The sequence below is a fragment of the Quercus lobata genome, chromosome 11, assembly GCF_001633185.2.
Source record: "Quercus lobata isolate SW786 chromosome 11, ValleyOak3.0 Primary Assembly, whole genome shotgun sequence".
In the NCBI taxonomy this organism is placed as follows: domain Eukaryota; kingdom Viridiplantae; phylum Streptophyta; class Magnoliopsida; order Fagales; family Fagaceae; genus Quercus; species Quercus lobata.
In genome coordinates this window covers 36,040,781-36,061,305 of record NC_044914.1, presented here as the reverse complement: position 1 = coordinate 36,061,305, position 20,525 = coordinate 36,040,781, and the positions used below count along the sequence as shown (strand labels likewise).

The 20,525-nt window shown below is 34.7% G+C and overlaps 2 protein-coding genes across 2 annotated transcripts; one reads left to right on the top strand and one right to left on the bottom strand.

Annotated features, from left to right (window-relative positions):
- Window positions 1-3,381: 3,381 nt before the first annotated feature.
- LOC115968730 (autophagy-related protein 2) lies at window positions 3,382-17,672 on the top strand. Its single transcript, XM_031088220.1, has 14 exons — window positions 3,382-3,859; window positions 4,698-5,773; window positions 6,528-6,676; window positions 7,562-7,725; window positions 7,842-11,075; window positions 11,167-11,279; window positions 11,986-12,172; window positions 12,656-12,769; window positions 12,951-13,058; window positions 13,144-13,276; window positions 14,046-14,248; window positions 15,971-16,167; window positions 16,281-16,609; window positions 17,337-17,672. The coding sequence occupies exons 1-13, from the start codon at window positions 3,656-3,658 to the stop codon at window positions 16,351-16,353; spliced, it is 5,955 nt and encodes a 1,984-aa protein (XP_030944080.1). The 5' UTR covers window positions 3,382-3,655; the 3' UTR covers window positions 16,354-16,609; window positions 17,337-17,672.
- A 1,613-nt stretch (window positions 17,673-19,285) lies between these two features.
- On the bottom strand, window positions 19,286-20,035 carry LOC115966786. The gene is made up of 2 exons (XM_031085944.1): window positions 19,574-20,035; window positions 19,286-19,453 (listed from the first exon to the last, which is right to left on the bottom strand). Exons 1-2 carry the CDS (start codon window positions 20,033-20,035, stop codon window positions 19,421-19,423), a joined length of 495 nt encoding a protein of 164 aa, XP_030941804.1. The 3' UTR covers window positions 19,286-19,420.
- Between the last annotated feature and the right edge of the window lie 490 nt (window positions 20,036-20,525).

Here is a 20,525-nt window from a genome sequence, read left to right as displayed (position 1 = left end):
GTATTATAGAAAGAAAGAATGATGCATGAACAATGCTATTGGTAGGGCCAAAAAACAAAAACAAAAACAAAAAACATATAACTTTTGCCAAAAACTCGCCAAATATCAAAGAAGTTTAAGTCATCACCATACTGATGCCTTTTATTTGAGTGATCTTTTTGCACGGGTCTTTCAAAACTCTTGTTTGGATGAATGGCTCACTTAAAAGTATTTTTGTATCATCATATAAAATAAAAGTTGTGCCCAAAAAATTGTACTTGAATCAATTGTGAGTAGACAACAATTGAAGGATGAGATCCCCAAATGGAAAGGCATGAAATCCTAAACCGAAGTGCATGATTCTAAAGCTCAAACAACCCATCATCTCTAATTATGAGCACTAATCTCGAGATGATCGCTTTCTATCAATGTTACTACGTTAATCACTTTTTTTTTTTTTTTTTTTGAGGGGTAACATAGTAAAACTCATTACATTCAGTTAGTATTCAGGTCAAGCGGCTCGATATATGTGTAGTACATTGTACACACCTAAATTAAGGCACTTTTGTCATTTAACTCATTAATTCTTAAGATAGTAATAGTAATTATTAAGATGTTAAAAAAAAAAAATAGTAATTATTAAGATACAACTTTAATTTTTATATAATTTTTAAATTAATATTTTTATTGCACGTATGGATAAGTAGTTACTTAAATATAACAATTGGTCAATCGTGACCTATGAGTGATTGTATATTTGTATTTGTATTTGTATTTGTATATACTTTAACTCTACTAACTCCTAAAATACATGTAGAAGTTGGACAAAATCAATATGGATTCTAATTAATTTATACTAAGATAAGATAAGAAGATCAAAACTTAATTCAATTGGATTTTTTTTTTTATTAAAGGACACTTTTTAATTAATTTAAACCTACTATAACTATAAGATCTCCCTAAAAAAAATCATACTATATATAAGATAAGATAAGAAGATCAAAACTTAATTAATAATTCAATTGGATTTTTTTTTAAAAAGACAATTTTATAATAAAAAATAAACTTTTTAATTAATTTAAATGATCAAAATCTAACATTATTTAATAGATTCGGATTAAGTTACGTTATTCTAATTTGTTGTCTTTTTCCCAATTTTTTTTTTTAAAGTTATGCTAAAATATACTAATTTACTAGTATTATGTCCGTGCGATGCACGACTTAATTAAAAATTATATATGTTGAAAGTTGAAACTCTGTTAGTAATTTATGAGTCACACGATAAAAACAAATTAATTTTGCAACATGTATGCATAAATATATTGAGTCACTTTGTGCATACATGGTGTGTAGTATATAAATTTTACATATTAGAATATAAAATTATGATATATAATCAAAATATTTAATTTATTTTAAATTAATTGAAACATTTAATAGAATTTGAGGTGAAATATGTCAACTTAAGTCGTCCCTCTCTACCCATTTTTTGTTCATAAAAAAACTACAAACACACACACACACACATATATATATATATATATATACATAAAAATTATATATTCAAAACAATAGTGAGAAACCTATCATATTTTGATTAAACAAATAACATATTTCTATCATTCTTACCTCTTCTTCTATATTGGAAAGTTGTGTTGCAAGTACTTTTTTCTCTCTTTGTCTCCCTCGTTTTTGTGCCTTGCATTTGATTCTTTGGCATATCTTTATGCTTATTTAGACTTGCATATTTGCAAATTCTATTGTGTCTCCAACTTGCATGTCCAGCATGTATCTGAAATATTATTTGTCCATTTATATCAATTAATATTTATATATATTCAAAGTTAACCAATAGTAAATATATATTCAAAGTTAACCAATGGTAAATGTTATCATTCTAACATAAATCTCAATATTAACAAAATAAAATAAAATCTAACCTATTCTTTTTCAATCTTTATAAAGGTCAAAATTAACAAAATGCAATGACTCAATCTTTTTCTCTTTCTCATCAAGGTTGAATTTGGATTCTTCAAAACTGTATTGAAATACAACGCATTAAAATAGTTTTTTGTTAAACTATTTTAGTTCACAAAATACTAATTTAAGAAAATATAAATTGAACTATCAGAAATAAGAAGTTCTAAAGTTGTACTAACCCTTTTCTTTTTGTTAGCAATAATCTAACATCAAATTAATGTCAAGATTAAAAAAAAAAAAGTGTATGTAAAAGAACTTTAATGAAAATAATTAATAAATTATAACAAATACATAAGCCAAAAAGAAGATTGTCCTCAAAATTGAAATTGAGGGGATGGAAACAACATATCAAATTTAAGGAAATTAGCTTAAACAAAAGCAACAAATGCATAAAACCTATTCAATTTTATTATAACAAAAAAAGTTAGGGTAAACAAATTCATACTTGTGAGGTTGTAAGTGCTATAGGTAGAAGGAAAGACTAAATCAAAAAACCCTACAATTGGTAAGAGAATGAAAAAATACATCAAATAACCATGTGTGTGTGTTTGTGTATATATATATATATATATCTTTTTTTTTTTAGAAACAAACACACATACACATACACAAGAGAGAGAGAAAGGGGTTCTAACACAAAAGCACACCACAATTTCACTCAAAAGTCATGGTAACTTTTAAGGGAGGGTGTGACAAGTTATACTACACACAACACACTCTCTTAAGCAATGTGGGACAATTACCCATTCTTTTTTTTTTAGAAACAAAAACACACACATATACACAAGGAAGAGGGAAAGGGGTTCTAATATAAAGGCACACTATAACTCCACTTAAAAGCCATGGTAACTTTTGAGAGAGGGTGGGGCAAGTTATACTACACACAACACACTCTCTTAAACAATATGGGACAATACCTTTTTTTTTTTTTTTTTTGAGAACTTCTTGAAGAAGTTGACATGAAAAAAATAAACAAAAGAGTCCAGAAAATCAAAAAAGATATAAAACTTCTCATATCAAAAAGTTCACATGGAAAAAAAAGAAAAAGAAAAAGAAGTCCATGACGTTAATGACATTAAATTATATATATATCCTAAAAAAAAGTCCATAAAATCAAAAAGATATAGAAATTCTCATCTCAAGAAGTTGATATGGAAAAAAAAAAGTTCATTATTTAAAATTAGAAAAGATATAACTTGTTAATTTAGTTTTTGCTATTCAAACTAATTAGGTCTCTTAGGTATGGTAGTAGTATACCACCAAATAACTAAATTTAATTTTTTTAAACAGAATTTTGATAAATTTTTTGCAATTTGATGGTGCTACTTTAAACAAAATAAACAAAAGAAAAGAACAAATTAAAAACTTTTATTATATCTTTCATAAAAAGTAAAATTAATAACATTCCCAGGAGAGAACAAACTTGACACGGAAACCCAAGTGGACCAAAACTCAAATTCCTCCAAAAACTTTTAAAACAATTTCAATTCATTCCCTTCCATTTCATCTTTTTACGCAAACCAAACAATCCCTCTCTCTCTCTCTCTTTTTATGGAGGTTTCCCTTGCAACGCTGGCATCAACAAAAAGAAAGGAGGAAAACCCCAATTCGCTAATTCCAAAACCCTAATTTCCACGCAGACCAAGCCAAAACCCCCAAAATCTGTGAACTGCAAGAGGCAAATTCACAGGGAAAGATGTTTCCGTGGAATATTAGGAGGTCGGCGGAGGCTGTGTTCTCGCGCTGGGCCTTGAAGAAGGTCTGCAAGTTCGTGTTGAAGAAGAAATTAGGGCATTTGATATTGGGGGATATCGACCTCGAACAGCTTGATGTGCAGCTCACTGAGGGAACGATTCAGCTCAATGATCTCGCTCTTAATGTCGATTATCTCAACGAGAAGGTTCGCTTTTGATTCTCTGTTTCGAATTTTCAATTCTAATTAGCTTGATAATGAAATATAAAACTTCAATTTTTGTTTTTTTTTTGTTTTGGTTTTGTGATAATGAAAAGAGTGAGAATTGTGTTGGTTAGCTTAATTAGTTGCATTAGGCTTAGCTGAGTGGAGGTTTTAGCTTAGTTTGCATCGAGTTTGGGCTTAATGTTAGGACTATAATTTTCTTTGTAGTTTTGAATTCATGGGTTATTATGGGTTTTTAGGATTGTGGGGTTTAAAGAATTTGTAACATTTGCATTAGTTTTAGGTTTGCTTTTCCTTTGGCGGTATGTGGAGTTTTTGTTCGGCTTTGTTGAACACCCGTGCTGTTTAAAATTTATGTATTCTGTTATTTAATGGTTTTGTGAACTGTGGAACTTGGGCAATGTGAAAATGAACATTGTAATCACTACACCGGGTTACCTAGCATAAACAAGTAGTGTGTGCATGCTGTTTTTTATTATTTTGGGGTGTGAATTGGAAGGGTGGGGTTGCTTTCGATATTGTGAACACTTGTAAACGTATATCTGACATAACACTCCTAAGAGTCGGTGAATGAGTTCTAGCTAAAATGGAACCTGCATGTGTAATTTACTACTCGATAATTAATTACTGAATTGGAGGACCAAGTTGTCTTTGTTGACAAAGGGAAGATTAATTCATAGAACTGCAACTGGAGTAATTGAGTTTTCTAATAATTTATGATCTAGAGGGTTGCTAAGGTCTTTTTTTTTTGCTTTTTTTTTTTTGAATCTTAAATGGTTTTCTTGTCATTATTTAATTTTCTCATGGCCATTTTTTCTAGGTTGGTGCATCAACACCAGTAATTATAAAAGAAGGGTCCATTGGCTCGTTGCTAGTTAAAATGCCTTGGAAGGGTGAAGGTTGTGTGGTTGAGGTAGATGAACTTGAGCTTGTGCTTGCTCCATGTATGAAGAATGATTCACCAGCCAAAGATGAAACTTGTAGTTCATCTCAGGATGGTAATCATGGTCCCCATTATGACTTACGAAAGCATGAATATGACTCAGTGGATGATGCTGCAAAGTCTACTTCTGGGGATGTTCATGAAGGTGTCAAGACAATTGCAAAGATGGTCAAATGGTTGCTTTCAAGTTTCCATGTCAAGATAAAAAGATTAATTGTTGCATTTGATCCGTATTTGGAGAATGATGAAAAGAATACTGGGGGTCACACAACCCTAGTTCTTCGAATTCTTGAAACAGAATGTCAAACCTGTATATCTGAAAATGCAAATTCAAATGGTAGTGCAAGTGCGGAGAGCTTTCTTGGAATAAGTCAACTGACTAACATCATAAAGTTCCAAGAAGTGGTAGTTGAGCTTCTTCAAATTGATGATAATGACGATAAAGCAAGCTTTAGTGAATTTTTTTCAGGACACTGTCCCACAAATACTACAACTCCAGTTGTGACAGGAAAAAGAGGTGGATTTTCTGGAAATTTAAGATTGAATATACCTTGGAAGAATGGGTCCCTAGACATTCGCAAAGTGGATGCAGATGTTTCTATTGATCCTGTAGAATTGAGACTTCAACCCAGCACAATAAAATGGCTCTTACTTTCATGGGAAACTGTAAAGAATCTGGACAAATATTGTAGTAGTCATATGCATTACAGGTCAATGGATTCTATTAATTTTAATTCAGCATCCAACTGTCTTTCATCGACACCACTTTCTACGGCAAATGTTACTGACAAGATGATACAAATTTGTGGTGGCTCTTCTTTGGATATATCTTCTTTGACCCTGGAAGAATCAGTAACTGAAGGTATGCTACCTGGGACACATTTAATATCAGATTGGGTGTCTGCAAATCAAAATCAGAAAGACGGTATTGAAGAAGTTGATTTTGGAGCAAGGTTGGTTTTCTGCTTGTGCTATTAATGTTTATATTACAGCTGTGATGGCAGGAAATTACTGTTTACACTCCCACTGGGGACTTTTAGTTTTGATTACTGTTCTTGTTCTTGCAAATGACATTGAGGTTCTGTATCGATGCTCTCTCACAAAACATTAGAGATTCAGGATCATGCCTTTTAATTAGTATTTTGAACTCACCTGTTTCTTAAAAGCTCCCTTTGGAATATTGGAACCATATCTTTACCATGTAGCATTTTTCCTTTTTAAAAGCATTACAAGTTTGCAAATGAGAGTCAATCTTTTCTATACTCACATTGCTTTCTCTCTTTCAAATTGAATTTCATGGTGTTTCACACATTATCTTTTGTAATACTGCCAAGTATTAGGCACACGTAGATGATGATTTACTGTTACAAACTCTTGAATTTATTTCATGCCTATATTTCCTAGGTTGTAATTTAATTGGTAGTCTGGCATCATAGTTTTTCAAATAATGCTAACGCCTCTAGCCTTGCTAGAGATTAAGTCCTTTTTCTTACACACTCTCCTTGTTTGGAGTGTGGACCTGTCGCATTTTTCTTGTTTTTCTCTTCCTCTTTTACTTGATCATTGTAATTTTGGTTCTTGATCTTTGCCCCCACAGTACATCTCCAATGTACTTGGGTTGGCTGTTTTTTCTTAATAAAATTTTTCGTATCTATCAAAAAAAAAAAATGCTAACGCCTCTAGCATGTCATTCTGTTGTGTGTGCAGTGTGGATCAGTTTTTTGAATGTATTGATGGAATGCGAAATTCCCAATCATCTTTAGCAAGCAGTGGGATGTGGAACTGGACATGTTCTGTTTTCAGTGCAATTACTGCTGCATCGAGCCTTGCTTCTGGATCTTTGCATATTCCCTCTGGTATTTGTTCTTCTCCCCATTTTATAACTGGATGGACTATGTGGGATCAGTTCAACTTTATGCAATTGTGATGCAGCACACAGTAGAAACAGGAAATAAAAGATTAACAAAAGGAACAACAGAACAAACCCTAGGCTTTACCACCTAGAACCTCCCTGCAAGCCCTAGGCATCACCACCAAACAGAGAAAACAAGGGAGGAGGCATTTCTCAACTTATAATAATATTATTCTTATTCAATTTCAACTCCCTTTCACCATTACAGGAGTACTAGTTAAATAAGGTTTAGGGGATTACACCAATATGGAAAACATTTAATTTGAATCCCTTAAAACCCTCAACATTAATAACCAAATTCAAAATTCAAATTCAAAAACAATATTAATTGCAAATTAAAACATAAAATCTTGGCTCCCTGCATCAAATTGTGTACCAATAATTTTCTATTTTTCATTTGGTTCTTATGTTATATCTAGAATACTTGATGTCATATTAGTGCAGAGGTTGCATTTTGGCCCACAGTATTGGATCTTACTTTGCTTGTACATTTTCTTTGGTGTCCGGGCATGAACGAAAATTGCTTGGTGTTTGATCTTGTTTATATTTTTGTTCTGTGGCCCAAGTGCAATTTTGGAAAATGAGAAGTGAATTTTTTTTTTTTTTTTTTTGGGGGTGGTGGGGGGGGGTTTGTGTGCACTTGATGTACATTGTTGGCATACTTTGTAATCATTTAAGCTTTTGGGACTGATGGTCTCCTTCAAAACTTTTATATTCCGATACTGGATTTAAAAACATCAAGTATAAAGGGATTTTGCTAGACGTTTTATACATTGTTTGTAGACAAACCTTTGATTTTTTTTTTCTCCACTCTCAATGATGGTTGCAGAACAGCAGCATGTTGAAACAACTGTAAAAGCAGCTTTTGCTGAAATTTCTGTCATGCTTTCCTTCCATGATGAAGACCAAAAGAATTTGTGTGATCCTGAGGATGATCTGGTTAATGTTCATTGCCTGGCTGCAGAATGCAGAGACATTGTTCTTCTTTTGAAGGTAATAAATATGCTTGCAGAATTATAAGTCCAATTTGTGTTTTCTTTGTGCTCAACACTAGTTGTTTGGCATTATATGCCTCTACACTCACTTGAAACATTTGATAAGGTCAACAGGTATGTTCTCGAGAAATGAAGTTTGAAGGAATAGTGAAGTCTATAGCGGTTGCTAATTACTTCAGCAGTGAAAAGGATGCCCTGAACTTTCGGTTGAATAGTTGTACTGATGATAAAAATAGTCAAAGTCTTCTGATTCATCAACTGCAAGCTGAAGTTCAAGGTGCTCTCCCTCCGTTTACCTTGTCTAGTGAAGATCCTTATTCAGATGAAGTAAATGATTTAGTTTCTGCAGATTTTCCCTTTGGAAGTAAGGATGGTTTAGTAAAAGTTATATTGCTTAAAACATCAGGCATCACTCATTGCGAATTTTCTGTGAGTTCTGCTTCCTCAGATGGCAGTTTTTCAGGTCCAGCATTGTTTTCATTGGAATTATCACCTTTTGTTTTCTGGGTGAACTTCCCTTTGGTAAATACATTACTAAATCTATCAGTGGAAGTGGTAAGATATGTTGAGATGAACATCAAAATGAATGAATCTCCGTCTGAGGTCATCACTGAGAAGCACAAATCATCTAATGGATATGTAAAAAGTTCTACTCCTCGCCTGACAACCCTTTCTTCAACAGAAAGATTGCGCGGAAATATATTTATCCCCAATGCAAGGTTAATCCTCTGTTTCCCTTTTGAAAGTGGCAAAGATAGTAGAGACTATTCTTCCTACGATCAATTTATTGTTCTGGATTTTTCATCACCATTGGCTTCCAACAAAGGAGTAATTGAAGACCGCAGTCCAAGTTCAGATGCAACTTTACAGAAAAAACAATCTTCAATGGTCACGAGTTCTTTGCATTTGAATGTTGGTGATCTTTACATTTACTTGGTCTTATCTGCAAGCAAAAGTGTGATCAGAAATAACTCCTGCGACATGCTGAATCAGAAATTTTCTGCTCAGAATATTCTGTCTATCACCAACAAAACAGGTTGTCTTTCTGTTATCAGTATGCTTTGGCAGGATGGTCGTTTGACTGGTCCTTTGATAGCAAAGAGGGCAAAGTTCTTAGCTACTTTAGGTTCATGTGACGTGTCCTTGGATAGCAACGCGTATGAGTTTGCTTCTGCATCTGCTGTGAAAGATCTGGAAGATTTAAATTCTCGAATTCAACAAGAGATGATTGTGAGCTCTGTATTCTTCCTGCATGTTTGTCTATCTCCTGTTACAATTACTCTTGGCAGTTCTCAGTACAATGGATTACATAATTTGTTGAATCAGATGATAAATGGATTGTCATGTGTGGATTCTGATGCTGCCAAGTCTAGGGAAGGACCTTCTGTGTCTCAAACTTCACTCCTAGTGGAATGTGATTCTGTAGAAATTCTAATTAACCTCGATGTGAAAGAGAATATTGGAGGCCCAATGCAGAGTGAACTTCCTGGATCATGGTATTGTCTGAGATTGAAAATTCGGAAGTTCGAATTGCTGTCGGTATCAAATATAGGAGGTGTTAGGGGTGCAAATTTATTTTGGCTAGCCCATGGAGAAGGTGAATTGTGGGGTTCCATCACTGGTGTTCCAGGTCAAGAGTTTCTTTTAATCTCATGTAGCAATTCTACAATGAAACGTGGTGATGGAGGAGGTTCCAATGCATTATCATCTAGATTGGCTGGTTCTGATATTGTGTACCTGTGGGAGCCAGAGAGTCTGCATGGTTTTACATCTATAACTGTCAGGTGTGGCACAATTGTTGCAACAGGCGGTCGCTTGGATTGGTTGGACAAAATATCCTCCTTTTTTAGTTTACCTTCTCCTGAAGCTGAACAAGAAGGTGACAATAGTATGCAGAAGGGGGATTTGAATGCATCATGTGGATCTTCTTTTGTTCTTAACTTGGTTGATATTGGATTGAGTTATGAGCCCTACTTAAAGCGCTTGGTGGCTGGGAGTGAAGTTCTTGATTCCAAGTGCTTTTCTTTAAGTGCCAAAGAAAAAGAATGTATGGGTGAGCAGTATGTCGCTTGTCTGTTAGCCGCTTCTTCCTTCAATCTATCAACTTCAACTGTGGCAAACTCAATTGACAATGACTCCAAAATTAGAGTGCACGATCTTGGGCTTCTTCTTCGTACAATGTCAGAGCCCGAGAATCTTGGTGGCTACAGTGCAGAACATCTTCACAAGGTTGGTTATATTAAAGTTGCTCGGGAGGCACTCATTGAAGTTATCTTGAGAACTAACTGTAAGAGTGGCCTCCTCTGGGAGGTGGAATGCTCTAAATCTCACATATGCTTGGAAACTTGTCATGACACTACTGCTGCTCTGATTCATTTGTCTGCTCAACTCCAGCAGCTATTTGCTCCTGATGTGGAGGAATCAATTGTGCACTTGCAGGCTAGGTGGAACGACATTCAGAAGGCACAAGACAGGAATGATTTCAATGATGAATCTAGAGTCTTCAGTGGCGATTCTGAACCATCAACTTCTCAAGTGAATATTGCAAGTGTAGATACAAAGAGTGAACCTGGGTTGATTGGCTTGATGGATGAGATATGTGAAGATGAATTTTCATTTGATGACAATCATGCCTGCCAATTTGATCATTCTGAATCACCTATTTGTGTTTCACTTGATGAAAGTGTTCTTGAAGATGCATGTAGCTTTTGTGTTGAAACTCCTGAAATTTTATCTCATGATCTGTCCTTCAATGGGTTGATGCCTGTAGTAGAATTGGAAAGTGGTCAAACCTCAATTTTAGAAGAAGGTTACTTTACAGAGTTTAGAGAAGGCAATTGTTTATCTGAGTTGCGCCGTCTGTCGGAATTATCTATAGGCAGACAGTCTTTGCCTGAGATACCTAAGTGCAAATCCACAAATGTTGGGAATGGAGATATCGGAAAAGGAAATAGTGGATGGTATGGGGACTTAAGAATTGTAGAAAACCACATTTCAGAAGCAAGTGAGCAAAGTGGCGTGAAACAATTTGTGAAAGGCGAGCTTCTTTCTCTTAATAATAAAACACATGATGATGTTGGAAAGGTTGCAGGGCGTGTACTCTTTAAGAACATTGATGTCAAATGGAGAATGTATGCTGGCTCTGATTGGCATGATTCTAGAGACGTTGGAGAGCATTCTAGTACTTGTTATGGAAGGGATAAAACTGTATATCTGGAGCTTTTATTTTCTGGGATGGAATTTCAATATGACATTTTCCCAGTTGGTGGAATATGTGTATCTAAGCTTTCTCTTTCAGTTCAAGACTTCCAGCTCTATGACAATAGTAGCAATGCACCATGGAAACTGGTAATGTTGAAATAATTGTACTTTTACATTATTGTCTTTACCTTTTGTATCTTTCTGAATAGGGTCTGAAAATTTCTTTTTAAATTGGAAGGTACTAGGATATTATAATTCAAAAGATCATCCTAGGGAATCCTCTTCAAAAGCATTTAAACTGGACTTAGAAGCTGTCAGACCAGATCCTTTAGTCCCTCTTGAGGAGTACCGGTATGTTGTTTGTTTTATTTGAATTTTTCTATCTTGCTAACCCCCTACTCTGTATTCTATAACTCTGTGGATGCGGACACCAGATTAGACTCATTAATGCTAATTGATTTCATTGGACGATCATGGTTGATGCTGATTGATACTAATTTGATTCTATTAGAGAGATTTGATTGTTATTTAAGCTTTACTTTCGCATATGATATAATCTAATTATGAGTTTTTTTTTTTTTTTTTTTTCCATATGCTAAACAATCAGTTACAATAGTTACATAAATCTAATAAATCAACAATTGAAAATAAAGAAAGGTTCCTCATGGCTGACAACCAATAAAGTTCTAAAAAAGAATAACTTGAGATCAGGCATAGAACTTTGTGCATCTTCAAAAATCCGGCTATTCTTTTCCCTCCAAATGCACCGCATCAAGCAATGGGAGTTAACCATCCAAACATGCCTATCCTGTGTTTTATTCTTCTTTTGTTTCCCAAAAAAGTCCCTCTCCTGGAGTCTCCTGTCTTGCATCACACTGTTTTGTACCTCATGTTAGGCGCTCAGTGTTATTGAAGATTTATCAATAATCATGCATAGACCTTTTTTCCCTCTCTAGTGTTCAAATTGTAAATGCAGAGGATAGTGATGTATTAATGTGGTAAAAGTGGTTATCACATTGCTTGTCTGACTGTTGGTTCTTGTAAATTTTCCTTTCAGGTTACGCATTGCTTTCCTTCCTATACTATTGCATCTTCACCAGTCCCAACTTGATTTTCTCATTGACTTTTTTGGGGCAAAGAGCTCATCAGTTGACCAGTCTCTTGACTGTCATCAAGATGCAGATGGTTCAAAATTGTCCCAGGGACATACAATTGCAAATGAGGCATTGCTTCCTTTCTTTCAGGTGAGTAGTTCTGATTTTATATCATGCTATATATATATATATATATTTTTTTTTTTGATAAGTAATGTATCATGCTGGATATTTTATCGTTCCTTTTGATTTTTTGGACCGTGTACCTTCGGTTTTGTTGATCTCAAGTTATGTCCATAATCTTTGTGTAAGATATCTTTGTGACTGGTTATATAAATTTAATAGAAAGTGTATCAAAACCTCTGCAGAATACAATTTAATTAGTCATGTAGTATGTATTTATAGCAGAAGAGATGGCAAGCCCCTATTCTATTGCTTGTGTTTGCTTGGTTCTGCACTCTCTATATTGTTCTTATGATGTTGCTTTTCAATATATATGATTCTTCTCAACTTTGGAATTTGGATAAAACTAGGACTTGTTATTTTGCTGGATAATTCATATTCCAGTTCTTTGTTGAGTTGTTTTCTATAATACTCAGAATCTAAGCACTGATTGTATTCAATTTGTTTCAGAAATTCGATATATGGCCTGTTCTTGTTCGGATTGACTACAGTCCTCGACGTGTTGATCTTGCAGCACTAAGTGGGGGGAAGTATGTAGAGCTTGTAAATCTGGTTCCCTGGAAGGTAATTGCAGTCTTTGTAATAATTATAAAACTTGTGGTCAGGGGTTAGTCCTCTTCGGTGTGAGTAAATTTACCTAAGGAAAATAATATAAAAAGTAAGAAGAGAGAGAGAGGTACTAAAGGTTGGGATTCTTGTTGAGACCAGTGAATGAAATGTCTAATGATACTTCACTAAATTGCAGGGGGTTGAGCTACAGCTCAAGCATGTTCATTCCGTTGGCATCTATGGCTGGGGTGGTGTTTTTGAAACTATTATAGGAGAGTGGTTGGAAGATATTTCACAAAACCAGGTTTTTAGTAGGACTCATTGTACTTATTGAGAATGCAATGATTCTGTTTGTCCTTTGACAGTAAATATCTATATCTAAAATGCAGGTTCATAAAATATTACAAGGCCTTCCTACTATCCGATCAGTAGTTGCTGTTAGTTCTGGTGCTGCAAAGCTGGTTTCTTTGCCAGTTGAGAGCTACAGGAAGGATCGGAGACTACTCAAGGGAATGCAAAGAGGTAAATGAACTGAACAAATTTCATTTATTGCCCTACCAGTAAATCTGGGTTTCCTCATCATTGAAGCCCATGCACCTGGGGTATATTGTTTCATAAAAAGTAGGAAGTAGTTGTTGTTGGGATCTGACTGCCATAACTAGGACAACTTATTAATTTAAGCATATGAGACTTATTTACCATTGGCAATAAAAATAACAATAGATGTTTCTTAAATTGATGATAATTTTTTTTTTGGTGCAGCACAATATTATTTTGAAAGCCAAAGCTCTAGTTTTTGTGATTAACTACAATGTTTCTATGCTTTGCCTTTTCCCCCTTTTTTCCTTATGGGAGAGACCTGTTATTTGAAGTGCTACTGATTTGGGCCAAACTTTTTTTAATACCTATACAAAGGTTTTTTTAACAATGAGAAATGAGAATTCTTTGCTGCTATTCAGCTCTATCTGGTGCACTGTTCCAGCTGAATCATGAGAGATTATTTGCCTTTTGAGGGGCCCTCTTCTGCTTATACTTATAGTGCATATTACTGCAATCAGATCTTTGTGCTGATTCTGTCAACCATCTGTGTGGTGGTGTGATTAATGATTTTGTGCACCCTAAGAATTATGATGACTGAAGTGTAACTCAATTCAAACTCTCAACTACACCTTAATGACATTAATTGCTGGTATTTTTTATATTTGAGGTCATAAAAAAATTATTATTATTATTATGAAAAAATAATAATATTGATTCCTGTTAATGACATAAGTCTTTTCTACTCCCCCAGGCACAGTTGCATTTCTTAGAAGCATTTCACTTGAAGCTGTTGGACTTGGGGTACATTTGGCTGCTGGGGCTCATGACATTTTGCTTCAAGCTGAATGTATTCTTACTAGCATTCCTCCTTCTGGACCATGGGCTGGACAAAGTAAAATGAAGACAAATGTAAGATCTAATCAGCCTAAAGATGCCCAGCAAGGACTCCAACGGGTAAAAATTCCTGTGTCAATTGTTATGTCGGTGCTTGAGTAACTTGCAATACTTAAATTGTAGTATGGGCTTGTGTGTGATTGTATGCTTAAAACTATAGCTACTGTGCGTGTGCATGCACATAAAACATACCTATATAAAAAAAGCATGAACTTAAAAATATGCAGAAACTCATATGTCAAAAAGTTTACCTTTTAAACCCTGATCATCCATCTGTATTTTTCTGTATTAATTAGGAGGAGTCAGCTTCTGGGAAGAGACTTCTAGATGCTGAAATTAGCATTAAGAGCATTTCAAACTACTTGTGAGATCTTTTGCATTATAGGGCATTTTTGTTCTTAATATTGTTTCAATTTATTTTTGTACATCTTGTTAACACAATTGAAACGACACAATTAAATTTCCTGTGTATACTGGGATCCTATTTGTCAATGCAATGTATACAAAGATCTGTCTTTTCTTTTGTCAAGAGCTGTGACCTGTCTAGAGTTGTTACATTTGCTGTCAACTTTTGTCTGGGACTTGAATGCATTCAAACTTTTTATGAGGCTTGACATTTGGAGTTTTGAGGTAAAGATATGGCACTTTAAAATGTCTGCTGTATTGCCAATGAGCTCTAGCTCAACTGGCACCTCCTCCCCCATATAAATTCTAGGGGAGGACGAGGTCTTGGGTTCAAGACCCATTGTGGCCGTTTGTAACTTATTAATAAAATAAAATAAAAAACATTTGTATTACACACAGTTTCCCCTTTTCTTCCTCATGTTCTTGTTCTTTCTTTAAAAAAAGAAAAAAGGTGGAGGGGTTGTTTGGAGGAAGAAACTCTGAAGTGGCTCTACTGGATCCTTCTAGTTATTTTTGGGAAAGTAGTTATACTTTTTGGGGGTTGCCCAAGTTTTAAAGGGGTGTGGTAGGTATTAAGTTCAAGTCTCACTTAGCAAAAAGAACTAAATATAAAGAACAAAACGAAAAAGAAAACTTGAAACATTCTTACCTTCTTCTATAAGGAATTGCTTTAGCAGTGAGCTCCAAGTAAACTGATAGTAATTTGGTCTCATGATCATGAGCAGAATATGTCCATTTGCCTATGGTGGGTATTTGAAGTCGTATTCTTTCTGATCACAGTTTCAGTTTCTGCAGTGTATTCTTCTTTGGAAAAATGTCAGGTTTTGGGTTTCAATATTATGCTTGTTATATGGGCCTGAGATGTTGAGATGCAACCTTATTTCTTGTGTATTGCATGCGTTGTGTGTGTGTATTTTTTTCCCCATATGCTGTGTCTTCTGTGTTCAATTTACTTCATGTTGATTATCTTACTAGTCCTAGGTAGAATAGATAGGTTGTCCTCTCTATGATGGGCAAGTGATGGATCAAGCTTCAGAAGTATCTTGATTTTGAGACTTACTGTTTTCTCTATAGTATCAAGGCACTTCAGGGATCAAGCTCATGTAATACTCTTCCCTTGTCACAAAAATAAGCCTTTGATGCATCACAGTGATGTAGATGTCTGTAGACCTCAGTTAACGCTTGGGGTTCATGCTTTTAATAGAAATTCTTTCTTTCTTATCTGAGTGTTTTTTTTTAGTTATGGTAAGCACTTTTTGGCATGTTGGATGCCAAAGTCAAGTCACTCATGGATGATAATAAGTGTTTTTATCTGTTAGGAAAAAGATGTGTGCTGTGTTTTCTTTAGAGAAGGTATTAATGTTCTTAATTTGACAGGCTTATGAGAGCCTTAGTGATGGCCTGGGAAAATCTGCTTCTGCCTTAGTTGGCACTCCCTTGAAAAAGTACCAGCGTGGAGCTGGAGCTTTCTCTGCATTGACATCTGCTGTTCGGGCAGTTCCTGCCGCTGCTATAGCTCCTGCTTCTGCTTGTGCAACTGCTGTACATTATACTCTTCTTGGCTTCAGGAATAGGTTAGTTATTCTTTTGAAGTTATTTTATTTATTCCAACATTGCATAATTGTTTCAGTATAATAACATTTAAAGTTCTAGAACCTAACATTAACTGTGGTGTTCATGCTTGCAGCCTGGATCCTGAGCGTAAGAAAGAGTCCATGGAGAAATATTTGGGTCCCAATCAGTCACAAGAACATGATTAATACAGTCAAAAATATCAGTTACAGGATTACAACATATATTAACTTCTGTAGATATCTCTTGCTTATACGATCCACTGTATTTCTTCTTTAAATTATATGCAGTGGGTGTATCTTGAGTCATCTAATGAAGGACTGCTTTCCCATCCATAAAAAGGGATTGTTAAGGAACCCTGTTTGTTGCTGTGGAGGTGCCCATCTATCACGTGAATTGGCTTCTTTCAGAATTCACGTGCTCTCTATATTGGATTATTAAAAGGTTAGAAATCTGGTCTTTTTAGTAGAAAGAGAAGTAACAAAATATTATGTTCTTATCTATGGCTTTTGTGAACGTGAGAAAAAAAGTATTTAGTTTTGGGCTTTTATTATTATATAATGAAAACGGAAACCTTAAGTAGAGAAGACATGAGGTTTTGTCATGTGTCACAACATTAAATAAGAGGCTTTTTATTTTATTGTTTTAAAATAATAAAACAAATGATGTTTTGCTTACAATACCTTATCTCAAATCATTGTATAAAAAATCATAAAGAATTTGAAACACTTTATGCGTTACATCATTAATGTAAGTGAACCCATATTTTTCTTAACTTCAGAATTTTGTTACTGCTTTTGGTTGGAAGAAATCATTCTGTATTATATTATAGGCTGAAATAATTTTTTATTTTCAGGTCTATCAAATATGGTTTAAATCTGTAGAATATTTCAATAGTTCATTCAACTAAGTTAAGTATAAATTATTTTTCACGGCATTTTGAAAATTTTATTTTGTTCATATATTTTCACATACAGGAACTACTAAATTATCATATAGCCTGTGAAATACTGTTGTTTGTTAAATATTTTTGGGGCCTCAACAGATTAGCAAATCATTTTATACAGTAATTAAACATTTTGCTTAACCACTAGTATGGTACAGATTGTTTGCTTAACAGCAGTCTCAGGCTGATTCTCAAAACTCTTGTGCTGGGTTTTATTGGGTGCAGGTGTACAGTTAATGAAACTACTAAACAGATTCTTTCCCGTCTCGACAAGACAAGACGGTAATTTTGTACAATATGTAAATAAGCTATGGTCTTATAAGTATTTACCCACACTGAAAGCCTTGTAATTTTAGTGACACTAGGGATAGCCAGTTACACATTGATTCTTTTATAGACTCAATTACGGCGAAAGTGGCTTCTTTTGTACATAGTTCAGCAGACCTTGTTTTGTGATTCAGAGTGTTTGATATCATTTACGTGTCATGTAATACCTTGTGAAATATCATTGATAGCGCAATAGTAATCAATTCTCTCCCTCCTCTCTCTTTTAAGAATTTATTTAAGAAGCGTTCCTTGGTAAATTAAAGGTTTTCTTTATTCTATAGGAATTTTATGAACCTGCTATTTTTGAATGTTACTTTTTCCAAAAGGGGAATGATGTGTTCCATGCTGGTGTGATACATTCTAAAATTATTGCATTTATGATTGTCAAATGGATCAATCAAGTACTCACCTGTGTTGTAGTTTCTTTAATGTGAATTGAAGGGGGGTGGGTGGGTTTGGACTTCAAATTGTAGGTCTCACCTGGTTGGGTACCTGAACTGTTATTGGTTTGTTTTGAGAAAATGAAAATGGTGATGCTCAACCACCCTTTTCTTTTAGTAATATACCTAAACTTGAGTTTTTTTTTTCCCCCTGGTTTTTACCTAGATGTTTCTGCAAGAAGGCATTAAGTTACTTTGCAGGGTATACTATATTGGTTTCAATGATGCAAAGATGCTTTATTAATTTCAATGATGCGTGAGGTTATGTTGGGGTCCCTGTAGTTTAATACTCATTGCTACCACAAGGGTCTAGGCAATGCCACATTGTCTGTTGACGAAATTTACACGCTCAGATCATGACTTCAAATGGTTATAGGGATTAAAGAATTTTTCGCATTGTGTATTACTTTATTATCATTTTGGTGTAAAAGGTTGGTTGTTTCTAAGAGATTAGTAATTTCATCTGATTTGGTCTCAATAATAAAAATCAGTTTCCGGTTTGGTCGTGTTTCGTTCTCCAGTTTGTTAATAAATTAGCTATGGACAACATGCATAGCTATAATATTCAGTATTGGAAATGCTATAGCCTATAATTTATATATGGTTTGCCAATGACCATCTGAAATTATTGGGAATCAGGATACGTCATGGAAATTGCGGAATGAAATGGTAGCGGTCTTTTGGTAAATGCTATAAGCCTATAACTTATCATTTATATATCATTTGCATTGTCACCACTGCGTGGTTATGAGGTTCTCTCTCTCGTTATTAGATCTAGATAATTTAAATAACCATATTCAAAAGAAGACCATATCAAGTCTAATTTGGTGAATCTTGCTTACAGCGCACTTTGGGGGAAACAATAATCAGCAATTAGCTGTAGATCTAGAGCAACAATGCCACAAACCATTAAAACTTTAGTTCTGTTTGTAATATAAAGAGCACGTGGTAATTAAACTGTGCCCAAACCAAAAATAATCGGCTTCTAATTAACCCAACTATCACTTCTTGGTGTTTTTAACGGAGATATGGAGAGTTTGAGACCATTCTCTCCCAACTATTGAATTATCAAAAAAATTAACTGAAGAAGAAAGGTTTAGAGAGGGGACGTCTCAGTTCCTAAATTTGCTACTGAAATATGAACATATCAAAATTTATACTGAAAAATGGGCAAGAAATGAATTGATGATTACATTGACTGATTGACTGAACAATACTCAATACATGGGAGTTCAACTGCAAACATTTTGTACAGAACAAAAACAGCCGACCCTTCTTTTTTCCAATGGGAATATGGGAGGAGGGGGTTATTTTGAGTCAAAAGGGAAAGAAAAAAACCAAGAGTTAGAAAAATCAAAGAGTCAAATCAAACCTCAACATACAGTAGAGCCCACTATCCATACAGTACCTTCACAATATTAGCTAACTATAAGACAATCAATCCCCTTCCCTTGAAAATTGCCATTGCTATCTCTTTAGTACATCCTTTTTTTACTTCAATCCTTGTTATTGGTTGCATCATATTCTGTTTAACATTGCAGCTTAACCCTCCTTCAAGGCCTCAAAAAATAGTTCCTATAACAAAGAACCAATTATACACTATTTAGTTAATTGTTCAAACTATGAACTCAATTAATCTAGATCTGCAAGTTCAACTTCAAGTATCAATATCAAAACAAAAGATTTTCATCTTACCTGGGTTTTCTTGCCAACAAAGCTGTCCTCATGAACAAACATATTGCTCTTCTCTTCAACTACACTTTCCAGCATACCACCACTCTTGTCACATTTTTTAGATGCAGAGATACCCTTTTTGAGGCCGAGCCGCTCTCTCCAACGGCTTCCATTCTTTGATATCCTTGGAAACACATTCTCAAAATCATCATCAACTGAGAGTTCATCTCTTAAAGTCATCTTTCGCTGCTGGTTATTGGTGCAACTATTCTTCACTGGCAATAGCATTCCCTGAAAGAATACCTCATCTGCGGGTGCCATGGTGTAGTTTTTGACAGAGAATTCGAAGTCTGAGGAAACCGGAGCTTCTCTGTAGATGTTATCATGCTTGGAAGGTTGTTGAATGTCTGCAAAATCATTTGAGAAGGAGATTCTTGGGTCCGCAGAGGGAGGGCAGAGACCTTGCTTCTCAGTGTTGAACATGTTTAGGCATGGCATAGACATTCAGACCAAACAGTCACTATAGCTTTTATCTAAAGTCCTTTACTCTCAGTGTTGGAATCCACATGCAGATGTCTGCATTTATATTGCATACGGCTTGTTTTTTGTGTGTGTTTAGTAGACATCTCATGTTACTTAGATTTGTCACTTTGTGATTAATAATGCGGTTAATGCCTTTTTTTCTTATGGAAGCAATTTAAAATTTAAGGGACAGTGGGTGAATGCACTATCTATATTTAACAGTGATCATACTATATCAGCCAGTAAGACAGTTTTAGCCGAACATTTTGACTAATACGTTCCTTTTTTCACTTTTATATTCAATAACAATTTTTTAACCATTGATTAAAATGGTTGCATGTTCATGCCAACTGGATGGATGAGCCAGGAATCACTTGAACCAGAAAGAAGTGAATTTCTTGCCAATTGAAGGCCTTCCCGGGTTTCCTCTCAATTTGAGCATGTTATCCTG